The 26,016-nt window shown below is 47.1% G+C and overlaps 1 protein-coding gene across 1 annotated transcript in view; it reads right to left on the bottom strand.

Annotated features, from left to right (window-relative positions):
• Positions 1 to 21,456, bottom strand: part of LOC103606400 (lipopolysaccharide-binding protein-like) — a 38,602-nt gene extending 17,146 nt beyond the window's left edge. The window contains exons 1-14 of the mRNA XM_008591000.1: positions 21,304 to 21,456; positions 20,146 to 20,260; positions 18,546 to 18,674; positions 15,551 to 15,706; positions 14,866 to 14,929; positions 11,467 to 11,530; positions 9,578 to 9,669; positions 8,873 to 9,049; positions 7,394 to 7,453; positions 5,251 to 5,418; positions 3,964 to 4,031; positions 3,411 to 3,453; positions 1,517 to 1,580; positions 622 to 698 (exon numbers count right to left, since the gene is read on the bottom strand). Of these exons, the coding sequence (XP_008589222.1) occupies positions 622 to 698; positions 1,517 to 1,580; positions 3,411 to 3,453; positions 3,964 to 4,031; positions 5,251 to 5,418; positions 7,394 to 7,453; positions 8,873 to 9,049; positions 9,578 to 9,669; positions 11,467 to 11,530; positions 14,866 to 14,929; positions 15,551 to 15,706; positions 18,546 to 18,674; positions 20,146 to 20,260; positions 21,304 to 21,427 (1,401 nt within the window). The 5' untranslated portion in view covers positions 21,428 to 21,456. The remainder of the gene's footprint in view (positions 1 to 621; positions 699 to 1,516; positions 1,581 to 3,410; positions 3,454 to 3,963; positions 4,032 to 5,250; positions 5,419 to 7,393; positions 7,454 to 8,872; positions 9,050 to 9,577; positions 9,670 to 11,466; positions 11,531 to 14,865; positions 14,930 to 15,550; positions 15,707 to 18,545; positions 18,675 to 20,145; positions 20,261 to 21,303) is intronic.
• Between the last annotated feature and the right edge of the window lie 4,560 nt (positions 21,457 to 26,016).

The raw sequence follows: 26,016 nt of genomic DNA on the forward strand, positions 1-26,016 counted from the left end.
AAGAAAGGAAAGAAAGAAAACAGGCATGCACACTAGCAATGCAATCATCCAAAACAAACAAACAAATTTTTAAAAGCTCAGGGAGAAAAAAAGGACTGGAAAGAAGTATATCAAAATTCAAACTGTGGTTGTGGTGGGGCAATGGGTTTATCAATAAGGTTCAAAAATGTGTACCCGGTTAGAGTACTTGTTGAAAATTGGGGGCACGCCAAATATATTTATAATAAAGCTCTTCCACTTAAGAATTTAGAAAAAAATTTAAGAACTTATGAATGGCTTTCAGAACCCGACCTGTTGGCAAGTCTAGGCCTTGCAGTATTTTCAGAATGAGCTGGTCTTGAGGTTTCCTCAGGTCACCTGTGGTGGGGGGTGGGAGGCAGTGATGGCACAGGGCTGTGTCAAATGCCCCCTGCCCCAATAGAGGTGCCACTTCTGAAGGACACGTGGATGGCTTTGTGGCACATAGCAACACCCAGGAGCACCCTGCCCTCTCCAGGCTTTCCCAGCTGCAGGGCTGGGCTGGGCTGGGCTGGGACCCACCCACTGACTTATGGCCTCCAAGCCTGGCAAGCTACCATCCCCGCTCCCCCAAATCCTCAGAGCCTCCCTGGACCCACTGACCTTATGGATCTGGAGAACAAGGTCGTAGAGCTGAATACGCTTCAGGAGAGGGAGGAGGAAGCCTTTGGCCAACTTATCTGGAAGTTGAGGCACAACATTATGAGAGATTTGTTAATAAATAGCAATTACAAATTTTTACTAAAGAATTTTGCTCTCTGCAAACTCTATACATAGTACATTCCCAGTATAAAGACTATGAGGTAGGTATGATTATTATTCCCATTTTACAGATAAGGAAACAGAGGCACAGAGTGGCCAAGTAACTTGTCCTAAGGCATGCAACTGGAAAGTGGCAGAACTGGGATTTGAAGCCAGGAATGCTGGCCCTGGGGGAACCTAAGCATTCAGCCCCAGGGCTATACAGAGGAAATGGCAGGCATGGGGCAGTTACAGTCATGATAAGAAGCTAGGGGGCACATATTCTCCACCCTCCACCCCTGTCCCACTTTCTACTGCAGCCAAATGAAGCAGCACCTCATAGAAACAGGGTTTAAGTGTTTATGCTTTACTTTTTGACTTGGGAGTTGGGCAATGGACGGGCAATGTGAATTCAGAGGTGGATTGACTGTGCCCTCTTTATTAACTTGTTCTCAGTTTTTCAGCTGGCACTTTAGGAGGTGGCGGACAGTTCCATGAGTCCTTCCTTCTCCCTTACGAAGAGGTTTCCTAAGATCCAAAGAGCTGTTCCAACCCCCAACCCTCATTAGAGCCTTGGAGGGAGATGAAACCAATTTCAACAATCCCATCTCACAGGCCGTGGGAGCTCAGAGAGAAATGACTTTCCTAAGGTCACACAGCCCCAGGCAAGCTCTGCTTCCCAGCTCCAAGCCCAACTCTCTTTCCCACAAAGAGCATTGTCCACTCTTGACTTGGAAAAATCCACAGTGATTCTTACCATTGACCTTGGGGTAGAGGATGTTGAGAATGTAATAGTTGAGCAACGCCTCCAGCAGCTCCACCTGGTGGAGAATAAAAGAGGTACAGGTGACCACACAGGCCATCCTACCCACCAGTAAATGGCCACACGATCACCCTGGGGATGGGGTGGCTCTGAATGTGTTAGCATGGAAAAAGCTTGAAAAAAGAAAATTGCAGATAGATACCTACATCATGCTACTATCTTATAAAATAAAACTATTTTGAGATGCACATTTATATGTATACAAGGAAAGAGAAAAATTTTGGAAGGCTACATACCCGACTGTCTTTCCCCTAGAAAGAACATCTAGATTTTACTTAGCCCTTAGCCTTTTCTTTAGTGTTTAATATTTTTACACTAAGAATGTTTTCCTAAACCTCTTCTATAATTAAAAAAAATTAAGTAAAAACAAAATTGGTTTCCCTTCAAAAATTATGAAACAACTTTTAGCACCTACTATATGCCAGGCACAGAGCTCAGAACTTTACATATGTATCTGAATCAATCTTCACAACAAGCCCATGAAGTTCATATTAATGTCCCCATTTCACAGATAAGGAAACTGAGGCCCACAGAATGGAAGTGACTTACTGGAAACTGGGTGGCAGGGTCAGGATTTGAATCTAAATTTATCTGAATCTACAGTTCTCGCTTTTCATATTTCGTGTTCTTAAAACCCGATAGGAGAACTTTTTGTGAATCTTTCCATAGGAGTGTTCTACTTTACAGAACATCTTTACATGCCATGCACAGATAGAATATTAGTGTGTCATTATTCACTTCACTCTTTATTGTCTCCTGGGGTCCCTGTAGGCAGTGTCTCTCCCCACAGTTTATGTGTTTATTTCCACTTCGTAAGTACTTAGGGAAAGTCTGGAAAGGACGGCAGGGGTGACGGCAGCAGAGGAGACCAGCACCGCAGCGTGGCAAAAGGGAAGATGGCGACTGCATCTTACAGTCTATCCATCTCCTCCTGTGAGGAGCAGCTGCCATCACTTCACTTTCCTGCTTTCCAGAAAGCTCTTCATCGCTTCAGCCCACACTGATCTTCCCATTCTCTTTCCTCCTTGTGAAGGGGGCCATCTGCTTCACTGCTTTTTCCTCCAGGTGCAAATCACCAGTCGGTGTTGCCTCCCCAGCTTTCAATTCCTCTTGTTCTGATAACAGAGCCCCTATTTCCCCCTGGGGAACCCTCCTCTCCAATCTTAGTCCACATGGTTTGGGTGTAGCTGACCACAAATCCTGGCTCCAGGAGTGCAGATGAGACCATTTGGGCCAATTGGTCTTCCCCAACTTCTGGCCACAGTGGCTGGCATAAGAGTGAGCACATGACTAAGATTAGTCCAATGAGAGCTAGCACAGGGATTTTTTTTTAATTTTGTAGTTTTTTAATGAAATGAAACTACAGGCAATTCTAGGGTTTGCCACCAGTGGGAAGAGCATGCCTGAGAATGAAACCAACACAGAAGAAAGAAGAATGGAGAGACGGAGAGAGATTCTAATTCAAGCACCCAGATCCAGCTATGCCTGAAACCGTGTTAGGTTTTTTTGTTGTTGCTTTTTGTTTTTTAGTCATATGACCCTACACATTTCTCCTCTTTGCTTAAGACAATCTAAGAGGGCTTTCTGTCCCTTGCAGTTAAAAGAAGTGTGTCCAATAGATCCCTTAATTCTATATCATCTTAAAATGGGGCATAACTGTTTCTTGGCCTCATGTCTTATGTTCTCGAGAGCTTCTACACTTCTCTAGGACAGATATCAGCCCTTCTCCTTTTCTATATCCTATTGTAGATGCTATATAATTGCTCAGGAAACTCCCCAAATCAATTAATATCCTAATATGTCATAAATAAAAGTAACAATAACTTACATTGAATACTCCAACTTTGGATTCTTTCAGTTCCACTCGGACCCTGTAATGAATTAGAGAAGATTCAGAGGTGTTGGCATTCTGTCCATAGGAAGCCTAAGCAATGTGGGGGTCCCCAGAAAGGAGACACTGCCTTGAGAAGGCACAGGACTAAGGGCAGGGTGGGAGAGGGCTGGTGTACAAGATGACTGAGTAACTAAAAACAATGACATACTAATACTGGGAAGACTGACGGAGGAGATGTGGGGTAGTGTGAAAGAGCTCAGTCTTTATCATTTCAGGAAGTTAATATAGCTGATGTTTAAGATTCATAGACTGAAACAAAGCAATATTAGTAAATTGTTTAGAAATTTGAAATTTGTGGGAGCAGGATCAGTGGGGCAAAAGAATTGGGCCAATTGGTGTGAAATTTGAGTTTCCTTCCCAAATCGTGGGCCCCCAACATTGCTGGCAGGATCTCATCACACCCCATCCTCAGCTACAGAGAAGCAGCTACGGCCTCCAAATGGGGCCCAGCTGAGCACCCCAGGAGGTGCTCAAGAGGCTGACTTACTTTCCTGGCATCAGGAACCCGGTGATCTTGCTGGCATTGAAGGTCAGTGCGGCAGACATATTAGTTGCCTGGAAACGCCAGTAGAAGGAAACAGGTCTACATGATAGAGGTTGTCCGGTACAGGAAGGATGACTACAAGTATCAGCTGTCTCTTTCCAACAAACGGCTCAATAAATCAAGGCAGGAAATGTGCCCACTAGACCATAGACTCCCAGAAGGCTCATTGCAGGTGCTCGATAAATAGTTGAACTTGGACTTGACCATTTTTACTTGAAATTGCTGACTGCGATAGCAGTTAAACTTTGAACAGACTATCAAGAAAATGCATAGAGTACCTATCCCTAAAAAGCTCTAAAAAGGATATTTTTTAGTTATCTCAGGGCCAAGATTTAGCCCTCGTAATAACAACAATAATAATAAATTATATTTTAATTTAAAACATTAATAAAATTTTTGATAACAGTAACAATATCAAATTTGCAGATACAGCATCTGGAAGGAATTACCCCTCTAGAGATTGACTTGTTGAGTTTCAAATCTGAAACAAGAGAGCGAAGTTCTACATCCAGTGAGTGGGGCCCCCAAAAGATGCAGAAACCCTTCTCTATTAGACAGGGTCCAACGAGGAAAAAAAAAAAATCACTCTCAGCATTTAATGCACAGGGAGTTTAATTCAGGGAATTGGTTATCCAACTAAGTGATGGAATTGCTGAGAAGCCCAAAAAGAGTTGGTGAGGCCACTCGGAGATTAGCAGAGGCAGGAGGCTGCTTCCACCCAGGCCTAGAGAAAGAAGGTGGAGTTGGGGTTACGGCAGCCACCATGGAAGAGATGTAGTCGCTGCCACAGCCTCTGCCCAAGGCAAAGAGGAAAAAACACTCTGGCTTTATTCTTCCTTCCGCCCTTCATTCTCTTGACAGTGCCTCCCATTGGCTGACCTAGCTGGAAGTCAGGATGCAAGGAAGCCTGGGAAATGTAGTCTTCAAGGGTCAGGTACAGAAACAGAGCAGAGCAAATGGGACAAAGACCCATATACCTTGCTCCCCACAGTAGCCCAGACTCACTCAGTGGGAGATACATACAGTAAACAAATAAATGTGCAAACAGCTGTGTAAGTACCTTTGTAATAAATGCTGTGAAGACAAACAGCGAGAGGCCTATGGTAGACTGGGGTAAGGGCAATCAAGGGACATAGTTTTAAATTGACAACTGAAGGAATAACCAGTAAGGAGTGGGGAGAAAAGCATGCAGGGAAAGGGAACAGCATTTGTGAAGGCTTTGAACCTTACCACACTGAGCTGGAAGACAAGCTCCTTGCTGGAGCTGGACTGGAGCACAAAGCCCTCAATTTCCATCTGGGGGGCCAAGGACAGGTTCCCAGCGCTGAAGTTCAGGAGTGGAGCAGAGACCATTGCTCCCTGGAGCTCCAAGTTCATGTTGGGGTACAGCCTGGCTAACTGGGAGCAAAATTAGATGATTATGTCAAGAGAAGAAAATATGCAGGCCTGCTGGGAGAGTCTTGAGGGAGTCAGATAAAGCTGAGAATGCTTTTTAGTTGATTTTACTTCCCACAAATGCTCTGTGCTTTTTTTCTCTTTACAGCATAACTAGATATCTTTCCATGCCAGACATTCAGAGTCTGCATCCCCAGCTTCATGACAGTGTTGTATTCCGTTGTGCATGGGTACTGCAATTGACCCAGCCCTAATGGGCATTGTTGTCTCCAAGGTTGTGTCATTATAATGACCACCCTGCTGAGTACCCTTGGCTAATATTTTCAGGATAACATTCCTAGTGGTGGAATTCCTGAGTCAAAGGGCAGAGATGTTTTTAAAGCTTTGGCAAGTATTGCCAAACTGTCCTCCGGAAAGGTTAGACCAATTTTTCCACTCTCCATCCCTCCCCAGGAAGCAGGTGAAAGCTATTGTTTCTCCAAGCTCATCACCCTCAGGTAACTGAGGTAACTGTGCATGCTGAGACCAGACGCAGGGTTGTTTGAAATATGACACAATTTCAAAAGATCCCACCATTTCAAAAATGCTTGCAATTTTGTGTTTCACTACAGGAAGGTACAGAATTTAATTTGGGGCAAGAATGTTACTTTTGGGGGGAAGTTGGTTCAAGAACAACATTCCCACAAGCCTTTTGGTTATGTAAATGTAGAATCTACATCCTATTCTGGAAGGGAGAAGTTTGGAAGGTTGAGGAGGTAAACTGCTTTACTAAGAAGGTGTGCAGAGTTGCTTCTCTGCTGGGGTGATTATGATGCAAGCAGGAGGCTGGAGGGAGAGTTCCCTTCTCTTTTGGGGGCAACAGGGATGTTGGAGCCAGGGTGCAGCTCTCCAAAGCTGGCTCAGATGACATGGTCGCAGGTGGGGGGCTGTGAGTGAGGTTTGAGGGAGAGAAAGAGCCTGTAGGGAGTGCCTATGGAAGGATATCACCCAAGCACTGCAGGACACAAAGTTTACATTTTTCCCCACCGTTATAACTCCCCTCAGCTATCAGCAAGCCTTCTGCAAGGCATATGAAACACTACTGCCTGTCTGAGCTGCGTCTCAGGGGACACTGAGTGTTGGGGAGAGACATGGTGGATTTCTGTGCAATTGAATAAGATGATGCATTTGAAGAGTTTAGTCTAGTAGTGACAGAGCTACCAGGTTATCTACTGCAACACTGATGCAGCAAGAGACTGGAAACAACCTATGTGTCCTTCCACAGGGGACTGGTTAAACAAGCTATGGTAAATCCCTACAATGGCAGATTGGATACCCATGAGAAAAAAGACTGAGGAAGCTCTTTATCAATCTATGTGGAACAATCTCTCAGATATAGTAAGGAGAAGAAAAGGTACAAAAGCTTGTATAATATGCCTCTGCTTGTGTAGAAAAATGGGGGAAAGACACATAACATTTGCTCTATATCCATAGAACATCACCAGAAGGATGCACACAATCTGATAACATTGGAAGACTCAAGATGGGAACTGGGAGGTTAGGGGACAGGAGTGGCTGGAGACTTTCCACTCTGTAACCTGTTATGTCTTTTGGATGGTGAACCATGAGAATTTATTATCCATTCAAAAAATATTCTTTTAAAGCACCAAGAACATGCCTGGCCCTAGTAAGTCCTCTGTAATTGTTAGATGTTATTAGTTAGGGCACATTTTATGGAACATGCCAACATTCCTTGGGATTCTTAGCACCAACAGAAGACTGAACAGCCTGTGGTCCCATGAGACATGGGGCTCAGGCTTTCGATATTTGGGCATCGAAGGGAACCCTGAAGCCTGCAGCACCCCAGGCCTCTCTGGGGGCCTCACTGCTGGCCTTCTGACTCCTGGTGAAACTGACAGGAGTGCAGATGTTCTAAAGAGAAACCTCTGGAGTCTAACATGCTCAGTCTGTACCCATGAAGGGCTGAGGAAAACCTTACCCGGGGGGCGAAGCCTCGGAAGGACTTGGTGGTCAGCCGGATGGTAGAGTCAGGTGGAATCTGCAGCCAAGAGATATGAAGAAGTTTTAGGGTGCTCCCACCAGAGCTGAAGGTCTAAAGAGATTTGGGGAGGTGGGTGGATGTTCAGGACTGTAGCTTCTTGACTGCCAGTGATTACCTTGGCAGTGATGAGATGCCTGTCCTGCATCCACCCTTAGCAGAGCACACAAGTCCCTGGGGTCTGAGCTACTCTCCTTGGGGTGTAGGTAACACATGGAGCCAACTCAAGGAGTCCACAAGGGTGAGGTTTGCAGTCTCACAGACCTAGGTTTAACTCTTGGCTTTGTTACCGTGTGATCTCAGGCCAGTTCTTTCATCTCCCTGAGCCTCAACTTCCTCATCTATATAATGGGGATAATAATGGTCCCCACCTTCAGATCACTGTATGGGCTAAATGGGCATCTAGCCCAAGGTGTAGCACACAGCTAGTGCTCCATAAAACATAGCTCTTACCCCGTCCACTGAAAGGGAGGCCTATGTCACAGGTGGGATGGGTGGATCAAACACGGGAAGAGAAGTAAAAGGCCTGTGCATGTGTGGGAAATCATCCCAAGGACAAAATATCACTCCATCCATCTACCTGATGGTCCCCGATTTATACCAGGTAAACTGGACCATCCAAGTTGTCCTGCCCCATGTTTACTCCACCATCTTCACATTGTTCAACTTTTACAAATGCTATAAAAAAACACCTTTTGCAATGCAGAAATATTAAAGAAATTGGAGAAATATTGAAGATGGGATTCATCACAAAATTCAGTCTCCCTTATACAAGCCACATTTGAGACTGTTTTAAAATTTTTAAAAATTTTTTTGTGGCTGACCAGTATGGGAATCCAAACCCTTGACTTTTTAATTTTTAAAAAAATTTTAGAGACTATTGTTTTAGAGGTAAATGTTAAGAAGACTTTGTCTCTCACTTTCACCATGAATCACTAAATCATATACCCTTTTCACTTTGGCCACAAGGAAGCTCCCAGACAGGTTTGTGATTTTAAAAAAATTCATTTTATGGGCCCAGTGTCTTCATAATTGTTCTTTTCTTTTCGCTTGATCTTTATTTCCTTTTCTATGTAACTTTATGCATTTATCAGTGTATCTATTATCCTGCCTCATTCACTAAAATATTTTAAAATAAACTTCTGCAAATCATCAGAATGAGAGAAAATATGAATTAGAATAAGAGACTGGGAGAAAAGTAAAACCAGCCAAGCAAGCCTCAAAGTCTTCCACATTTGTTGTAAGAGAGAAAAAAAACTTCATTTTTGAGCTTCCTGGCAGCCAAAGTAAAAGGGGAAATTGTGCTAACTTATATTTTTTTCTTAATTATAACTTACTATTTTAAATAAATGGGGTGGGAAGGGAAAAAGGAAGGAAGGATGTTGCCATTTGAGAGCACTGTTCTGCCACCATCCTCACCATGTCATCTGTGATGGAGAAGTTCAGGTACCCTGCCTCGTGATAAACCAGGCTGGCCGTGTTGAAGACATAGTCTGAGATAGCAAAGTAGACCATTTGGTTGTGTTCCTCAGGAAGGCTCATGACAGGAGCAAAGAAGGTGACCGGGGAGCGGTGATTAAGATTAAAGATTTCACCCTGGAGAGAGAAATAGTGTCCAATTGGACTTTTCAAAGTCTATCCCAGAGCTGGGCATTCAAGACAGGTAGTCACTTACACAGACTGATAAGGGGTGCTGGCTGGAGACACTGCCTGAAACTCCACCATTAAAGACATTTTCCTTTGGGTCAAAGTGTTGTGTCTCTTAATGAAAAGCTCCCCAGGAACTTTGATATAATAACCCACATGATGTACTGGCCAGCCCCTCAATGCCCCCTAGGGCCCCTCTACATCACCTAGGGCCAGCTCTGATTGACCTCACCTGCGTGGTGGTCAAGGAAAAGATGAAGGAAAGAGGCAGGAGGGGAAGTCTTAAGACCTAAGGGTTAGAAGACACCTGCTGGAGAATCTACAATTCAACGCCCTGTGCTCAACACAGCGGGAACCACTGGGGAGATAAGGACAGATCTAAAATGAGGGGGACAGGTGGCCCCAGGAATGGGCTGACCCTGAGAGAATGCTTCACTGGGGCTGGGCCCACCCAGGCCCCTGCTCCAGGACACTCACTTTAAGCATCACGTCCAGCCTCTGAGCTGTTGCCCGAGGGGCCTCCGTTAATCTGTAATCAATGCCAGCGAAACTGTCAATCTCTGTTGTGACTGTGAACAAGGACAGGGGCAGAATTAGGGCCAGATGAAGAACTTCAGCTGACAGAGAAGGGTGAGGGCTCTGGCTGACCCATACTCCCTGTGACTTCCTTCAGAGCCCCCTGCCCCTCGCCTAAAGACCCTCTACCCAGCCCAGCCCTGGGATGAAGAATTGCTCAAGAGAGAGACTCCGTGGGTTCTCTTGTCCCATCAGTCAATTAATGGTGTTGGGGGTGTTATGCTCAACCTAGGACCTCAACAGATTCCAGGGACAGACACGCACGCGCGCACACACACACACACACACGCACCCACACACACACACCAAGAGGAGCCCAGGACTGGCAGACCTGGAGCTTCAGAGGTCTAGCCACAGCTGGAACTTCATGCTGAGCCAAATAACCAGGAAGGTCAGGCACATTCAGAGGGCCCAGGAATTCCCCAACTAAGCCCTGGGTGAACGAACATTCTATGTCCCACACATTGGGCCGGGCCTCAGGTGAAGGGGGTGTCAGGAAGGAACCACATGGGGGCCCAGGGGCCAAGGCATCAGAGGACACCTCTGACAATTTGTCAGGGATTGTCCATCTAAACTTTATGTGTGCACCCTGGATCCAGGGACTCCACCTGTAGATGGTTATTCTGCAGATACACTGACACATGTGGACAGAGGCTCATGGAAGGCCCTGCAACCCTGTTTGCAATAGCAAAGGACTGGAAAGCACCTAAATGTCCATCAGCTGGGGTCTTATTAAATGAAGGAAGACATGTCCTATGATGAAATACTACACAGCTATTAAAAGAATGAGGTCTGTTACAACCACTTGAGAAAACTGTTTGGCAGGATCTGGTAATGCTGAACATATGCACATCATATGAGCCTGCAATTTCACTCCTAGGTCTACACCCAAAGACATGCAGCCATATGAATTAGAACATTCATAGCAGCACTACTAATAATGGCCTAGAACTGAAACTACCCAAATGGCCTTCAACAGTAGAATGGATAAATAAATGGAGGGACATCTACACGGTGCAATACTACACAGCAAGGAGAATGAATGAATTACGCCATATACGACAATATGGCTCAATCTCCTATTTTAAAGTTGAACAAAGAAAGATTCTGGCTCTTGAAAAATAACTTAAAATGCTGTATGATTCCATTCATGTACAAAGTGCAAAACTAATGTTTACTGGTAGAAGTTGGGATTGTGGTTGTCCTTGAGTGCTGGAAAGTGACTGAAGGGGACATGGGGGAGGGGAAATTAGGGGGCGGAGTGGGCTCTGAGAGGCCGACCTGTTCTGTTTCTTCATCTGGGAGCTGGTTACACGCATGCGCTCAGTGTGTGAAAATTCTTTAAGCTCTACACTTATGATTTGAGCACTTTTCTCTATGACACACTTCAATAAAGTTTTTTTAAATGAGGCCAATTTATGTGTCCTGATACAGAAGGATCTTGAAGACATACAAGTTAAAAAAGCAGTGGGGAACAGAGCAGTGTCGATACTATGTATACTAATATATATTCATAATTATGCATACACACATATATTTGTGAACAAAAGAATACATATATGAATGTATATTCATATGCTTATATATTTATATTTGCACATGCAAAGAAAATATCTGAAAAGATACAGCCAAAACAGAGGTTACCTCTTGGAAGAAAAATTGAAGAGAAAAAGGGACTTTTAATTTTTACTTTTTACACTTCTGTCGCATTTAATGTTTGTAAGATACATATATGCTCTTTAAAAAATTAATGGAAATAAAGTGTCCCAGGGGTGGGTGGAGCACCCTACCTGGCAGAGTTTGAAGATAAGGTTGTAGGTCGGAGGTCACCGATTTCTGGATCATTTCACAAATCTGAAAAAAATAGGAAGAGAAAGGCCGAGTTCCCCAGTTTTGGCTGGCACTGTGCACATCACTTCAGTCATGTTATTTTACACGTTCGTTCCGTGAGCACTGACTCTACAAATATTTATACATGCTCATCATGTGCTAGGTACCGAGAAAACAGAAATGATGTAGAAACAGAAAATTGTAGCCCCCATGTGGACCCCAATAGGGTCCAATTGAACTTTTCAAAGTCTATCCCCAGGCTGGACATCTGAGCTAGGTAGTCACCAGAACAGTCTGACAAGGGGCACTGGCTGGAGACACTGCCCGAAACACCACAATTAAAGACCCTTTCCTTTGGGAGGCCCTGGCCTCCCAGCATTTAGAGTTTAATAGCAGAGCTAGACAGTAACTAGAAATAGTCATGCAGATAAATGTATAGTTAGTGTAGACACTTCTTACTGGTCATCACTTCACAGGTTGGCTGTGTTGATCAGTGTTCCTCATTCCCGCTGGTGCCTGTGGAAGGCTGGAGCTCACGTCTACAGGCTACCTGTGCACTATTTGTTGCCGCCAGCTGAGTTGCATGCTCCTCAGCAGAGGAAATGTACGTTTCCAAACCTGTCTGCTCTACATGCGGTTGTAATCTCTTGAATTATTTATTATGGAAACCAATGAAATAAGACTGAGAAAAAGAGTTGTTTCTATAAAACCTAAAATAAATGCTCTGGAAAGGTGAGGTGCTAAAAAAAATGCTATTGGGGCTGGCCAGTTAGCTCGGATGGTTGGGGTACAGCCTTATAACACCAAGGTCACGAGTTTGGATCCCCATACCGGCCAGCCACCAAAAATAAATAAATGCTGTTAAATTTGGGGAAGACAACCAAAAGCACAGGAAGGGTAAAAAATCATAAAAATCTAGGATTCTACAATAGGATGGTTTTGCAAGTGTCTTTAAATTCTTATTGCAGTTAAAGAAACCAGAGCTGGAATTTGTAGCAGATCAATGCTTTATGCAGGAAAGACCAAGTGCAATGTTAATCAAGACACCATTTTCAAAGAACAGTTCGGGCCCTGCATCAAATGACAAATGGATTTCCGTTTACTGCTGTCTTAAAACATTTGGGTTCACATGTAACAATTTTCTTTGTTTATGCGTGTATGAGATTCCTCACTTTAAATAGCTCTTTAAATTAACCAGCTACCACCTATTGTGCAATGGATCCACATATACAATGAATGAGAGGGAGATGGGTGGCCTTGGCCTAGTGTAGGGGTCACAGATTGCTTCTCTGAAGAGGTGGCATCTTAAGGGCAAGGTAAAGGGTGAGCAGGCATAAACCAGGCACCAGCTTGCGGGAAAGGGCTGGGCAGGCAAGGGTTGTCTTAACCTCTCTGCAATTGCCCCAGTTTCTGGGAGAGGAGTTTAGCGAAGAGGAGCTGCCAGAGAGCAATGAAAAGGGGTGGTGGGGAGCATTCGTGGTCGACTGCAAGGGAACCAGGAAACTGTCAGATTCACCTAAGACTGTTCCCTTCTTGCTTTTCCTTCAGACAACATCCGATCACACCATCCCCAAAACCCTGAGCTTGGATGCCCCACTCCTTCAGGGACCCGAAGGATTGGGGAGGAAAAGCTTGTGATCCTAGAAACACATTAGGGTCCCCCTGGGAAGCAGGTTGGGATCTTGGTTAAGGGTGCAGCAGGAGAGTCGAACAAGCCTGGGTTCGAATCTTGCTCAGTCCCCACTGGCTGTGTGACCTCTGCAGAATCTCTCTGCTTTTCGGTTCTCACCCATGGCAAACAATGACAAGGCCAAGTGCTTCCAGGGAGTGGGGTGATGAGACAGTGAGTATATGTCACCCAGAGAGCAAGCAGTCAGTTAGTGCTTACAATTACTCTTAGCCCTGCTGGTTCAGATACACAGCGCACCCTGAGTGGGGAACTAGGAGGTCCTACACTGGGCTCTTAGTTTTCCCTGAAGATCTGTGAGGATCAGGTGAGATCTTTGTCTTTCCCAAGACACCCAGCCCCTGTAAAGCTTTTGGTATCAGCCGCTCCACCTTCCAGGAAGATCCGACCCTGACCTAGCCTCTCACCAGCAAGGCGACACTGGGCAAGTCATTCTACTTCCCAGGGCCTCCTCTGTCAAATGTGGAAATGGCACCTCCTCCGAAGGTTGAGGATAAGATTCGGTGGGACTGTGTGTATAATGTGCTTAGCTCATTATTCCTGGCCAAACCACAGGCTCAAGAAATAGCAGCCATTATTGTTATAAATAAGAATAGTTATGCAATAACATGTTCTGCATAGCATTAATTATATTAATTTATCAAAACAATGATTATCACAGTACTATATTACTATGGTAATTATAATTAATTATAGTATATTACTAATGTTATATAACATTATTACTAGTCATTATTATCACCATCATCAACAGGGGTTATAAATCAGCACAGCAATATGGCAATGGGATGCCTGAGTAGGAGGCTGGCATATTTCTCAAGTTCACTTAGACCACAGGACCCCAGAGAACCAGAAAAGAAAGAGAAATAATAGAACATAGTTTGCCACACCCTCAGTGTGGGGTCTCTCTGCTGTTCCTGCTTCAACCACGAGGGGCCTCTCAAAGCCAAACCAGAGGCTGGAGTAGAGAGTGGGGTGGGGTGGGGGGGGAAGGGTGTGTGTGTGTGTGTGTGTGTGTGTGTGTGTGTGTGTGCATCTTGTGTGTTTTCCCTTTCCTCTTTCATCACTTTCTCAGTTTCCCAGAGTCATTGCTATAGATAGAGTACCAGGTGTACAATACCTTAGAAGTGGGATTTGGGGATGAAATGAGTGTTTGGAGAAACTGAAAGTTAACATGAAACCTCTGTTTTAGCCAGAGATTACAAAACCTGGAGATGACACATAATTTCATAAACAAGGAAATCTGACACAGGGTTGCTGCCTCCCCATCCGGAGCAGGTGCTTGTGAACCTGCCTGATTCCACCTGGCCCGCGGGCTCGCTGAAGTTCCTGCCTGTTCTCTGCAGGCACCTGAATGAGGAACGATCTCCTTTCTGACCTCTGTGGAACGCAGGACCCAGTGGGGCAGTGAGCAAGGCCAAGCGGAGGCAGGGACTGCAGTCTGTTTGGCCCCTCATGTTTTACCCTTGGCCAAGCACCTAATTGGGCGGACTTTTGCCCCCAGCTTTGTCACATGTCAGCTCCATGCCTGGGTGAGTGATTTGTCCTCTCTGGACCTTGGGCCCAAGTATGTCCAGACCATCCCCTACAGCCCTGTCCAGGGCCAGAGGCCTGTGAAGACTTCAACCCATCCCTGGGTTCGGCAGATGCCCGGCAGCTGGGACCTTCTTACCTTGCTCTCCAATGTTCTTCGGAACTTGGACTCGATGTGGTTGTGGAAGAGATTCAGCAGCCACCTGGGGAGAGCAGCACAGTGCACAGTGGGCTGTCTGCCATGAACGTGAGGACACTGGGGCACCAGCAAAGCCAGGGCATGGCCTCAGGCCAGGACAGTCCCCAAAGGGAACCCTCCCCACCCCATCCTGGTGCCCTGCTGTGCCCCAGAATCCCTGGGGAGGGATGAAATGCAGAGTCCTGGCACACCCACTCTGATTCAGTGCATCTGGCTTCCCAGCCGCCAGCTGTACCCCCGTCAAGAGCTGTAGATTTGGGGGAGGGGCTCAAGAATCCATATGTTTCCTAATCAAGTAAACGGAGACTCAAGGAGATAAAATGACTTGCCCAAGGACTTTTGTATTTTTCACAAACTCTCCTTTGGCCAAAACCTTTGTGTTTCTCTAGTAGCCAAATTTCATTCACCTGACAAGGGTCCCTGAAGTCTGTGTTTTTTGTAGAAAGAACACACCAATACTCCTGGCTTGACTCTGCATCTGTTCATCTCAGCAGGTCTCCTAAAGAATTATCTTTAAGTGCCGGTGAAGTGTCCATGCATTCCACCTGGATCCTTACAGTGACCAGAGTCCAGGCCTACAGCTGCCACCAGGGGTGAAGCTGGCAGTTTCCCAATGTTGACCTACCCCAGATCTCCTGATATGTCCACCTCCACGTCATGGATGTGGGTGCTGCAGCTGGTGGCAGTGACTGTGGGTCTCCCGGAGGGCTCACTGCCCAACTGGAGGTTGACTGAAATGGTGACGCCCTTGACATCCAAGTCAAAGGAGCCTTGTAGTCTCCTGGAGGAGATAAAAGAAACAATGGTTGATTCCTAGACCAGGATCTGCCACCATTTAGGGGGAATACAGAAAGCTCAATTCTTACCCCCAAATAAGAGGAGCTGAGCAAATATCTAAGATTAATAAATAAGGCCATGAAAGATCTAGAAAAAAGCCTGGGTCCAGCATTTAGTCAGGGATAGTCAAAGGCATTTCTAGGCAAGCTCCAAGTCTCATAAGCTGTAAAGGAAATTGTTGATAAACTTGCCAGCATAGGGCCGGCCCGGTGGCGCACTGCTACAGTGCGCCACTTGAGAGCGCAGTGGCGCTTCCGCCGAGGGTTCGGATCCCACATACAGACCGGCCGCTCACTGGCTGAGCGAGGTGCGGGCGCAACACTGAGGGTTGCGATCCGTTGCTGGTCACGAAAAAAAAAAAAAGACAAAAAGGAAAAAAAAAAACTTGCCAGCATAGAAAATTAAAACCTTAGTGAACAAAATGCCATATGCAAAGTAAAAAAAAAAATTGCCTTATGAGACAGCCAAAGAGCTAATTTCCTTAATAAATGAGCTAATATGTGAGCTAACTTCCTTAATATACAAAGAACAAGCCAATACAAATCAATAAGAAAAGAATGAAACAACCCAAAAGAATAAAACATATCAAAGATATGAACAGGAAGTTCAATGACAAATAAGCATATGAAAAGTTATTAAAAATGAAAATAGCAAGGATGCCAGTGTTCACCTATTAGATCCACAAAACTTAAATGTTAATACCCAGTGCTGGTGAAGATACGGTAAACAGAAGTCCCAGACGCTGTGTTAGGGAGAGTACGTTGGCCCAAGCTTTCTGAAACACAAAGCAGTGACATCTATCCTAATTCTAGCACACATACTCTTTGTCCCAGTAATTTGACTTCTAAGCCTTTATCCTGTGGTTCTTCCTGCCAAGATATATGTGTGGGACAGCTCACTGAAGCACCATGGGTAATAATAAAAAACAAAGAAACAATCTAAATGTCCACGAGCAGCGACAGGTTGAATAAGTCGTGGGCACGCATGCTCTGCAGCCTTTGAAAACAACGAGGCAAAATGTGGTCGGTCCATACAGTGGGACGGTACTTACTCGTCAAAGGGAATGAAGCGCTAATACATGCTATAATGGATGAGCTTCAAAATATTATGCTAAATGCAAGAAGCCAAACACAAAATGTCACCTATTGTATCATCCCATTTAATATGAAATATCCAGAATAGGTAAATCCATAGAGAGAGAAGGCAGATTGGTGGTTGCCTAGCGCTGGTGGCAGGGAATTGGGGAATGACTGTTTCATGGGTATGGGGTCTTCTTTTGGGGTGATAAAAATGTTTTGGAACTAGATAGAAGTGGTGATTGCACAACATTGTGAACGTACTAAGTGCCACTGAATTGTACACTTTCAAATGGTAGATTTTATATGTGAATTTCATCTCAGTAAAAAAAAATTACATTAAAAAAAAAAGAATGAGGTAGAGCCTCATGTGCTCATATAAAGAGATCTTTAAGATACCTGGTGACAAAAGCCAGGGCAGAAAAGTGTGGCCTGATTCCTTTCATGGAAATAGAACAAAGGTGTATGTATAGGTGACATTTATACTGAGCGTCTTTCTAAAGCAGTGCCGTTCAGTAGCCATAGGATGCCACATACATAGTTTAACATTTTCTAGTAGCCACATTAAAAAGGCCAAAAGAGGGCCGGCCCGTGGCTCACTCGGGAGAGTGCGGTGCTGATAACACCAAGGCCCCGGGTTCGGATCCCATATAGGGATGGCCGGTTTGCTCACTGGCTGAGCGTGGTGCTGACAACACCAAGCCAAGGGTTAAGATCCCCTTACCGGTCATCTTTTTTTAAAAAAAAAAAAAAAAAGGCCAAAAGAAAGAGGTAAAATTAATTTCAATAATATACATTATCACTTCAATAATATAAACATTATTGATGAGATTTATGTTCCTTTTTTGTACTAAATCTTCAAATCTGTTGTTTCACACTTATGGCAGGTTTCAATTTGTATGCAGTACTTTTCAAGTACAAGTCACTTGTCACTTAATGGTGGGGATATGTTCTGAGAAATGCATCGTTAGGTAATTTCATGCTTCACACAAACCTGGATGGTGTAGCCTACTACACACCTAGGCTATATATGGTATAGCCCATTGGCCCTAGGCTACAAACCTGTACAGCATGTTACTGTATTGCATACTGTTGCAACACAATGGTATTTGTGTATCTAAACATGGGACAGGTACAGTAAAAATACAGTACAAAAGATTAAAAATGTACACCTGTATGACCGTGAATGGAGTTTGCGGGACTGGAAGTCTCTCTGGGTGAGTCAGTGAGCGAGAGGCAGTGAGCGTGAAGGCCTGGGACGTTACCACACACACTGCAGATCTTAGAGACAGCCATCTGCAAGCCAAGGACAGAGGCCTCAGAAGAAACCCGGCCTGCCAACACCTCGATCTTGGACCTCTGGCCTCCAGAACTGTGAGAAGATCCATTTCTGTTTAGGCTACCCAGTCTTTGCTTCCTATGGCAGCCTAGCAAACAAGTATACCTTCCATCCAAGTATCTCTGAGGTCAGAGAACTGTTCAAAGTGCTAGAGAGTTAGTGCCCCTGGAAGCAGCCTTGACCAATGACAAAAGGAAGAAGTAGCTGGCAAGCACAGACGAGCCAGAAGGATGCACGGGTGTTCAATGCTGGCTCCCAGAGTTCCCCAGCAGGACTGAGCTACAGTTGCCCACGAGTTGCCCACCTTGGAACCAAAAAGGATGGATGAAGGCCAAAGGCCCAAGGGCCTGGGAGCAGAGCCAACTTACATGAATGACTTGCGCACCTTCCACCTGCCCTGGACCCGGATGGAGGAGTCGGAGATGGTGAAGCTCAGGCCCTGGCCGGGGAGGGGCCCCAGCACAGAGCTGAGCAGCTCACAGCTGTGAATGTTCAGGCTGGAGGGAGACACATGTGTAGGGAGCCATCAGCCCCGGGCCTGGCCCAGCCTCACCAGGGACCTTACTCCCACCTCTGCACCCGACCTCCCCACCATGGTGGACACTAGGCCAGCAGGACCTGCTTCAGGCAAGCACCCGGCTCCCCCACCTACCCAGCACCTGCTCTGTGCCAGGCCCCGGCCACGTGACCGTGCTAAGCACTTTCCACTCTTTATTGTCACTTAGGCCTCACAGAGGGGTCAGCACTGTTCAGTTCACTTTTCACAGAGGGGGAAACAGAACCTCGAGGAAGAGATGCCACAGCCCACAGTTGCACGGTCAGGACTAGACCCTGTGTAGCTCGTGACCCCAGTGGCATCCTGAGCAGGGCCCATGGCATATCCCTTTGGATTTGCAGCTCCTTCTTTTTTTTTTTAAAGATGACCGCTAAGGGGATTTTAACTCTTGGCTTGGTGTTATCAGCACCACGCTCAGCCAGTGAGTGAACCGGCCATCCCTATATAGGATCCGAACCCGTGGCCTTGGTGTTATCAGCACCGCACTTTCCCGAGTGAGCCACAGGCCGGCCCTGTGGCTCCTTCTTCTAACCTGCCCCCCACCCCCAACACATCCAGGTAAGGGAATTAGATTCAGGAAAGACCGAGGCAACCTTGAGAGAAGACACAAAAAGAGTTGGCAAAGGGGCCATCAGTGGGAAAAGAATGGTAAAGTTCCATTTTCTTTTCCTGGCATATAGTAGGTGTTCAATAAATGTTTGCTGATGGACTGAATAAAAGAAGGAAAGAAGGAAGCAATGGTAGTGAGTGGGGAGTGGGATAATGAGCTGCGGGCCTGGTCGCCCTCCCTGCATTACCCTCCTCAAAAAGCATTTCATGCCACTTTTTAAAGCATTTCATTACACGTCTAGTAACCTTTGAAGACTTGGCTCAAATGCCACCTCCTCTGGGAAGCCTTCCCTGACTCCCCCATGTACAAGTAGCTCTAACAGTTGAGATACTGTATTTCAAGTTCAAGGTTTATCTTCCCTTCCAGACTATATCTAGTGGCCAGATTGGATCGTGGATTATCACTCTGAAGGAGGAAGCAGTATCAACCCCATGTTACAAATAAGGAAACTGAGGCCCAGGTCCGCACAGCTGGTAGGTCTTCATTAACATTTGCTGCACAAATGAATGGAACGTTTCAATTCCCTCTTATCACTCTGAAGGAGGAAGCAGTATCAACCCCATGTTACAAATAAGGAAACTGAGGCCCAGGTCCACACAGCTGGTAGGTCTTCATTAACATTTGCTGCACAAATGAATGGAACGTTTCAATTCCCTCCCAGGATTCCCTTCTGAACTCCTTCAGCAACTATCCCACTGTCTGCCCCAGAGAGGTCCCCAACCTAATCCTGGGCTCTCTTTCCCTCCCTCTCCAGCTTCCCCCTCCAGCCACCTCCAGGCCCCAGCAGAAGAGAGAGCCCCACCTGTGGAACTCATAGCGCCCACGGCCAAAGTGGGGGATCTTGACGTCCCCGGTGAAGTCAGGCAGCGTGATCCTGTGCAGCTCGCTCTGCAGAGCCAACAGCCCCTCCCTGGCCGCTGGACAGGAAAAGGTGTGAGTCTGCTTGGTCTGCCTCCCTCCCTCCCCTGCACTAAACCCTTCAGTGGCTCCCACCTGCCCCAGGGGGAGAGGCTGCCTTCCTTGTGAGAATTCATTACAGTTACAGGTTGTTGACCCCCTCTGTGGGACAGGTGGCAGGAGAAACACTCAGGGGCATCTCTGCATTTCACACGGTGGTGCTATGTTCATGCCCATTTTACAGATGAGAAAACAGAATGAGTGCCTTTGCCAACAACTCCATGAAGAAAGGAGTGCTGCGTGCTTGGGTGTATGGTCCCCTTTCCTGTCCTCCATGGCCTCTGGGCCGCATGGAAGAAACTGGAGGGATTTTAGGGCTAGAATCCTGGCTTTGGCATCTTTCTAGCTGGGTGAACTTGGCAAAGTCCCCAACCTTCTCTTTGTTCATCTGTCAAATAGCAACAGCAAGACTATTTTCCTCATTGGGGTGACAGTTTTGCAACTGAGGCATAGCATCTGTGGAGTACCTAAAGGCACTAATTTTAAAGGTATTGCGAAGTAACGTGTAAGTTCTCATCCGCCCACATGGTCACCACCCAGATCGAGAAATAGCACATTCCAGCACCCCCGCAGGCTGCCTCGTGCCCCTTCCGGGTCTCTACCTGCCTTCAGAGGTAACCATGATTCTGACTTCTAGTTTTAAGGAATGTCTTTTCAAACCTCACCAAGAATTTTCCCAGCAGAATTGTTCTGGTCATCTGGGGGGCAGCTGGTCACCTTCGCTTTCCCATTTCATGTCCCCACTCCCTACAGTGTTTCCTGGAATCACCTCCCAAATCAGCTACTTGCACCCAAATTTTGTCTCTGTCTGCCAGTGGGAAACCAGCAATTACAAGTAACGGGCCCAAGTCACACAGCTGGTAGGTGACGAGACCAGAATTGAGCGAGAACCGCCTGCCCTGGAGGCTGCATCACCCCGAGGGAGAGTGCCCAGTCTGCCCCCCGCTGTGCCCAGCCTGGTGCCTGCATGTGCCAAGCGCAGCTGGCAGCCATATCCACTTACCATACTCCAGGCCCTTGTCAGTGATCCTGGCCACCATGCCGGGGTTGGCACCCAGATCCCCTGGGATGGACGTGAGCAGCCACCCCAGCAGTATGGCTGGCAAGACCCCAGGCAAGGTTCCCATCCTGGGTTCCTGGTAGGTGAGCCAGGACTGTCACAACCACGGGCTGGGCTAGAGCCCTTAAATAGCCAAGGGCCAGGACTGGGGGCGGCTCCTGAGGGAAGGCGGGCTCCTGGGAGCGGGAAGGGGAGGCACAGGGACTGGAACCTGCTTGCGACACTGTTGGGGTCATGGTCACACTTAGAAGCCCGTTGTCGCCACGCAGGTCAGAAGGTAGGTTGGCATGGCCACACTGATAATCCCTGTGCACCCTCCACACAGAAAGACTCCACGTTCACCTCCAGAGGTTTCACCTCATCTCAGCCAGTCTTCTGAGAGCTTGGCTAGAAAGGCCTGGTTTTACAGATGAGGAAACTGAGGCTCAGAGAGGCCACATGGCTCCCTCAAAACCACACGCTGACAAGTGGCAAAGCGGGGAGGAAAGCCAGTTCTGAGGCCAACCAAATACTCTCTTCTTTATACTCGACTCTGTTTATTCAAAAGAAATCTGTTTTCCTCCCCATGGGAAAATAGGTTCTGTCAAACCTTTCCGGTGGCAAAATTTTCCAGAAGGCAACCTGGCAAATCTTTAAACAGCTGCATGCCCTGTGACCCAGCAGTTCTACTTCTGGAACTTGTCCCTAAGTGCATAATGAAGTCAAGGTGCAAAGATGTCATGTCACTAAGACACTCATTGCTGCGTGGTGAGAAGTAGGAAGGGAGAAGCGGGACCCACCTAAAGTTCCTGATGAAAGGGCATTAGCTAAATTAATCAAGACACAGCCATTAAAGTGAGGTGCAGGAATAAATGCATTTCTTGGTAAGGAAAGATGCTCACGAGGGGTCAGTTTCCAGTGTCACCACATAACAAAATTCTATTGCTTTGTTCAAAATAGGTTCTCATGTTTAACAATCTGGAAAATATTTAGCAAGGAGTTATGGGGGACTGTCTCTGGTTGGGTGGATAGGATGATGGGTGTTTTAAAAAATCTTCTTGCTGGTTGGTATTTAAAATTCTTATTTTCTTGAGATGTGGTCCTGGCCATATCTTGTATGAGAGTACTTCAAAAAGTTCATGGAAAAATAAAATTAAAAGATAATGTGAATCTTTCTATGAACTTTTTGAAGTACCCTTGTATTTGCAGTAAGTGAAGATATTAAGATTTCCTTTTGGAAAACGAAGTATATAGCTGGGATTGTACTTCATTTTTAGAGTTTTGCCCCAGCATTCCCCACATTGTGAGCTTTGCTCTGCTGTCACCTCCAGGAAGCCCTCCCTGACCACCCCCATAGGCAGGAGGAAGGTCCTCCTCTGAGGTCCCAGAACCCCTTGTACTTTCTCTGTCATAGCATCAACTGCTCTCTGCATTTTGGTCATTAAAAAGGTGTCCACAGGGCCGGCCCGGTGGCGCACTGGATAGTGCGCCACTTGGGAAGCACGGCGGCGCTCCCGCTGCTCTCTGCATTTTGGTCATTAAAAAGGTGTCCACAAATGCTTTGATAGTCCTCCATCAAAAGGTGGAGTCTCTGTCCCCTTCCCTTGAAACTGGGTGGGTCTTTATGACTGTCTCCACAACTTGAGTGTTAGTAACAGAGTGACACCCTAGTGGGTCACAAAAGGCACTAGACAGCTCTGGGGTTAAGATCAGAACTTCCCATGTCAGGCACAGGGAGCCCCACAGCCCAGGCCTCTCTGCTGCTCTGTGCTGTGTTGTTCTTGTCATTGGGGCTGAGGTTTGTTGAGGTCCTTGTCTGTCCCCTTCTCATTCCACCAGCCTGGTTTCTCCTTGAGGGCAGGACAGAGCCTTTCAGATCCTTGCATAGCTATGCAGTATCTGGCAGGAACTGGAAGCAAATTGGCACCTACCACGTGCCATGAACCATGCTGGTTGAGCGGCATACCTCCTCTCGTCCCCACAGCAGCCCTCCAAGGTGGGTATGAAGAGCCTGAGGCTCAGTGAGGTGAAGTGGTGCAGGCCACAGTCCCCCAGTAGGGATCTGAGCCCTGGTCTGTGGTTTCCATTCAAAAATGATGGTCAAAGGGCCGGCCCGGTGGCGCACTGGAGAGTGGCGGCGCTCCCGCCGAGGGTTCGGATCCCATGTGGAGACCGGTTCCCGCTCACTGGCTGAGTGCGGTGCGGGCATGACACCGAGGGCTGCAATCCCATTGCCGGTCCCTGGTACGGGCGCAACACCGAGGGTTGTGATCCCGTTGCCGGTCCCTGGTATGGGCGCAACACCGAGGGTTGCGATCCCGTTACCAGTCAGTAAAAAAAAAAAAAAAAAAGACAAAAATGATGGTCAAAGAAGGCCTCTTTGAGGAGGGGATGGTCCGAGCTGAGACCCTAAGGTTGAGAAGAAGCCGGCCTTTGGAAGAGCCATTACAGACCGAGGAAACAGCAAGGATGGAGGCCTGGGAGCAGGACGGGACTCACCAGTGTGTCCCCAGGGTGTTGAGGGGCCTCTGCTTCCTGGACCTCAGCCGGTCCAGATGGGGAGAGGTTCTGGGCTGGGAGTCAGGAGATCAGGGCTCCCATCCTGCCCAGCTGCTGCCTGGCCTGGTGACCCTCTGCAAGTCTTTTCTCCCCCTGGGGCCTCAGTTCTCCCTCTGTAAAATGATGGGGACAGAGTAGGGGACTCCCATGGGCCCTTCCAGCTTGGAGAGTGGGGGAGGACACTCCAGAGAGTGGGGACCTTGTGGGGACATGAATGCCACTCTTCATCTGGCGGCAGTTTGAGGAGGTCTCCAACTAGGGGCCATTGTTTGCAGGGGTGGGAATTTCCCACAGCAACGACCTTTGGACCTTAGAGCTGCCGAGCCACAGTGCCACGTGGCCCCAGGCAAGGCCTCCACCTCTGCAGGTGTCCACCCCTAGCTAAGGTCCCTGCTGATGACCCAGGACCCAGCAGAGGCCTCAGAAGCAGTGTGACCACAGTGCTGGTCTGAGCCCCTGGGCCTTTCTTCTTTCAGGTGGTCCAGCTACAAAGTGGATAGCTGCCGCTCCCGCCACCACCCCATCCTCCTGCAGTGAAAACACTCTCTCTTTTAACAAGGGCAGCGTTCTTGTGCTTGGACTACAAAAGTGTTGGTTGAGAAGAGTTTGTAAAACCCAGAATTTGGAATCCATAGTGTCTGGAATACTGAGCAGCATACAGTAGATAATTGTTGAAGGAATGAATGAACTTTATGTTCAACTTTATGGACTCCGGGGCCAGATGGCTTGGGTTTGAGTCATGACCCCCCTACTGGGTGACCTTGGGCACTCTGTGACTCAGTTTCCTCACCTCTAGTTGGGCTCAGCCAAAGGGCAGCAGAGACAGGAGGTCAGAGGTCGGGACACTTTTCCCTGCTCCTTTGTGCTCTTGGATTCCAGCTCCGGCAGTGGCTCTTTGCTTTCACTGATGGGAAAACAGACGTAGAGAGGGAGAAGGACTGGCCCAGGTCACACTGTGAGCCCATTACTGAACTGGAGAGGATAAGTCCAGACTTCTGGCCAGCCAGGGGCTCTGATTCTTATGGTCAGGCCCATCCTGGTAGACAGCCCTGGATTATACTTTGAGAATCACTGGCATAGTGGCTTTGGGTCATGCAGATGTGGGTTCAAATCCTAGATCATTTTTAAAATAAATGTTTATTGGGCACCTACTGTGTGGCAGGCATTGGGAGTACAACTGTGGCAAAGCCAGACACAGTCCTTCCCATATAGTGGGAAGACACGAGTGAATGATGCTTGGAGCTAACCTGGGTTACTCCTGTCAATGCCTGTTCCACAGATTTCACGTGTATTTGGTTCTCATAAAAACTCTGTGAGGCAGGTCTATTATGATGCTTACTTTACAAGTGAGAAAATTGAAGACTGGAGAATTCAGTAAATTGCCCAAGGTCACAAAGCTGGTAAATAGCAGAGGTGGGATTGGAGCCTCAGACGTCTGGGACCACAGCTCGTCGTCTTAACCACCGTGCCGTGAACTTATCATTGTACCACTGATTCCTCCCAACAAACCTCAGACCAAAGTTGAGGGCAAGATTTCATCTCTCCTTTTCAGAGGAGGGAAGAGAGGACCAGGGAGGGTAAGTAACATTTGCAAAGTCATGCAGCCTGTGAGGGGCTGGAATGATGTTCAAACCCAGGGCCAGGTGACTCCATAGCCCTGGCTCTGAACGCTGATCTGAGCCGCCTCGGGTGGGCCACGTAACCTCTCTATAGACTCCTCATCTGGACAAATGAGGACCACCCCGTCTACCTTTGGAGATCGTCATGAGGATTGAAGGGGATAATCAGCTTGAAGAGACTGACCCAGGACAGGGCCACTTGGGGCCACTAATGGGATGTAGTAAAATGATGAAGACAGGTCGCCCTGTGACCCCTCTGCCTTTCTCTCCCCACAGAGGTGACCCCTCCCTCACATTTAATGTCAACGTTACCAAAAGGAACCCCAAGGTCAATGCTTAATCCAAGAGGGAGGCTGCTCTAACATTGAGCTTTTAGGCAGTCTTGAATGGACCATTCTTTCTTTTTTAAAAAAAATTTTTTAGGGCCGGCCCGGTGGTGCACTGCTACAGTGCGTCACTTGGGAGTGCGGCGGCGCTCCCGCCGAGGGTTCGGATCCCA

This window comes from Galeopterus variegatus, unplaced genomic scaffold (genome assembly GCF_000696425.1).
Source record: "Galeopterus variegatus unplaced genomic scaffold, G_variegatus-3.0.2 Scaffold6550, whole genome shotgun sequence".
NCBI lineage: Eukaryota > Metazoa > Chordata > Mammalia > Dermoptera > Cynocephalidae > Galeopterus > Galeopterus variegatus.